This window comes from Nematolebias whitei, unplaced genomic scaffold, assembly GCF_014905685.2.
Source record: "Nematolebias whitei isolate Nwh7 unplaced genomic scaffold, NemWhi1 Nwh_scaf_11964, whole genome shotgun sequence".
In the NCBI taxonomy this organism is placed as follows: domain Eukaryota; kingdom Metazoa; phylum Chordata; class Actinopteri; order Cyprinodontiformes; family Rivulidae; genus Nematolebias; species Nematolebias whitei.
This window is the reverse complement of record NW_023630509.1, coordinates 1-1,690: the sequence shown is the minus strand read 5'-3', so window position 1 is coordinate 1,690 and position 1,690 is coordinate 1. Positions and strand designations below refer to the sequence as shown.

Below are 1,690 nucleotides of genomic sequence, written 5' to 3'. Positions count from 1 at the left end.
ACACACACACACACACACACACACACACACACACACACACACACACACAGTTAAACATATTACGATCATCCTCTTGAAATAAAAGAGATTCTGAAACGAATGGGTTTAACTTTTATCACTTGTTCGCCGTTTTTAATATCAGTCAAACACGCTTCACCTTCACTTGGGGCTGTCGGGGGCTTTAATAATTTATCAATGAAGATATTTTATTTATCCTTACAAAATGCAGATTTGTGATGTATCCATACTGAATTCTCTGCACTGTTTGCATTGACAAAATAAGACTATTTCAGAGGTTTAACTGCAAACTGCTGCAACCAAAAACACGACAACATAAAATATAACGTGGAACATTCTTCTTCCGATTGCACAGTTGAATATTCTGTGGTTTTCTCTTTTCATAGAACACGTTAGCATTATGCTGATACAAAAAAAAAAATCCTTTTGCCTTGAGTACAATGCGAATAAAATCTGCATGCGTTGTTGTGCTTCCATTACTCATGAAATAATTTATTCCACAGAAAAGAGCCCCACCAGCTGTAGCATTCATTCATTATTTAACTGCCAGCTTTTAAAGGACACGCCAAAATGCGAAGAAGAAAGAGATGAAATCAAAAGTCAACAGTTTGTATATAAAAAGGAGAAAATGAGTAAATGTAAAGTAGTACGCTGTGACACTCACACTCACCATCAGTTGTTTCATGGAGTTGTGCTCTTCATTTTCTCGCGCTGCATTGTGGTCTTTGTGAACAATCTCCACCCGGATGTCATTTTTTGCCGACACAACTCCTTTCAGATCTGTTAAAGATGGACGACACGTACGACACATCTTAATAGGCTGCGAGGAAACCCCGTTCTGTATTTGTTGACATAATCATTTCCCCTTGTCACGTTCTGCTGTATTGTAATATTTAACAATGATCCGTGGGATGGCTTTGTTACAGCTCTTCCATTTCCCCCAAAACAATACAAAGCATTAGTAATTATTTACTCCATGCCAACACAAGATAATATTTTCCCTTTATTAAAAAAAAAAAAAAAAAAAAAGAAGAATCTCCCACAGTTTTCCAATGGTGGCTCATTCTGTTGGGGACAATGCTGAGGTAATTCTGTCATATAACAAAGTCTTACTTTCTGTCTTAATTTTGCTTGCAAGTTCTCTCTGGTGAGCACAGATGGAGACGGGCAGTGAGGGCATTACCAGGTGCACTTCCTCTGTAGTGTACAGACAATAGACATGCTGAAGGGACCAGTAAGCACAGCATGGTTCTTGGACACAGAGATGGTGGCTGACTGTCTGTAACTTGAGTCACTTGCTTTATGGGTGGGTGGCGGCGAACACAGTGCAAAAATAGTCTCAAAAGCCATTGCAGCCAGACTGAGATTGCATGAAATGAGCCCTGATCACAATCTGGCTATATTTGTGCACGAAGAGAAGATGTCCATCTCAACCAGTGACTCATTTTGTGGCAAGCACGATGCAAATTTTCACTATGTCAAAAAATTGTTTTTACCACCGTATGCCTTTGTAATGTTGAAGGGATAATGAAGTATTTCTTTAAAGTGATGTTCTGTTAAAAAAAGTTGTTTTTTTTACTTTCTCATTAGTCCTGACATCAATCATAGAGGATAAAGAAACAATCTCTATCTATCTATCTATCTATCTATCTATCTATCTATCTATCTATCT

General features: G+C 38.0%; 1 protein-coding gene across 1 annotated transcript; it reads right to left on the bottom strand.

Moving 5' to 3' along the window:
• Positions 1-682: 682 nt before the first annotated feature.
• LOC119429952 (kin of IRRE-like protein 3) lies at positions 683-1,215 on the bottom strand (the record flags this gene model as incomplete). The annotated part of the gene is given in 2 exon segments (XM_037697437.1): positions 683-798; positions 1,132-1,215. Coding segments are annotated over 2 exon segments (200 nt in total), but the record flags the coding sequence as incomplete, so codon positions are not given.
• Between the last annotated feature and the right edge of the window lie 475 nt (positions 1,216-1,690).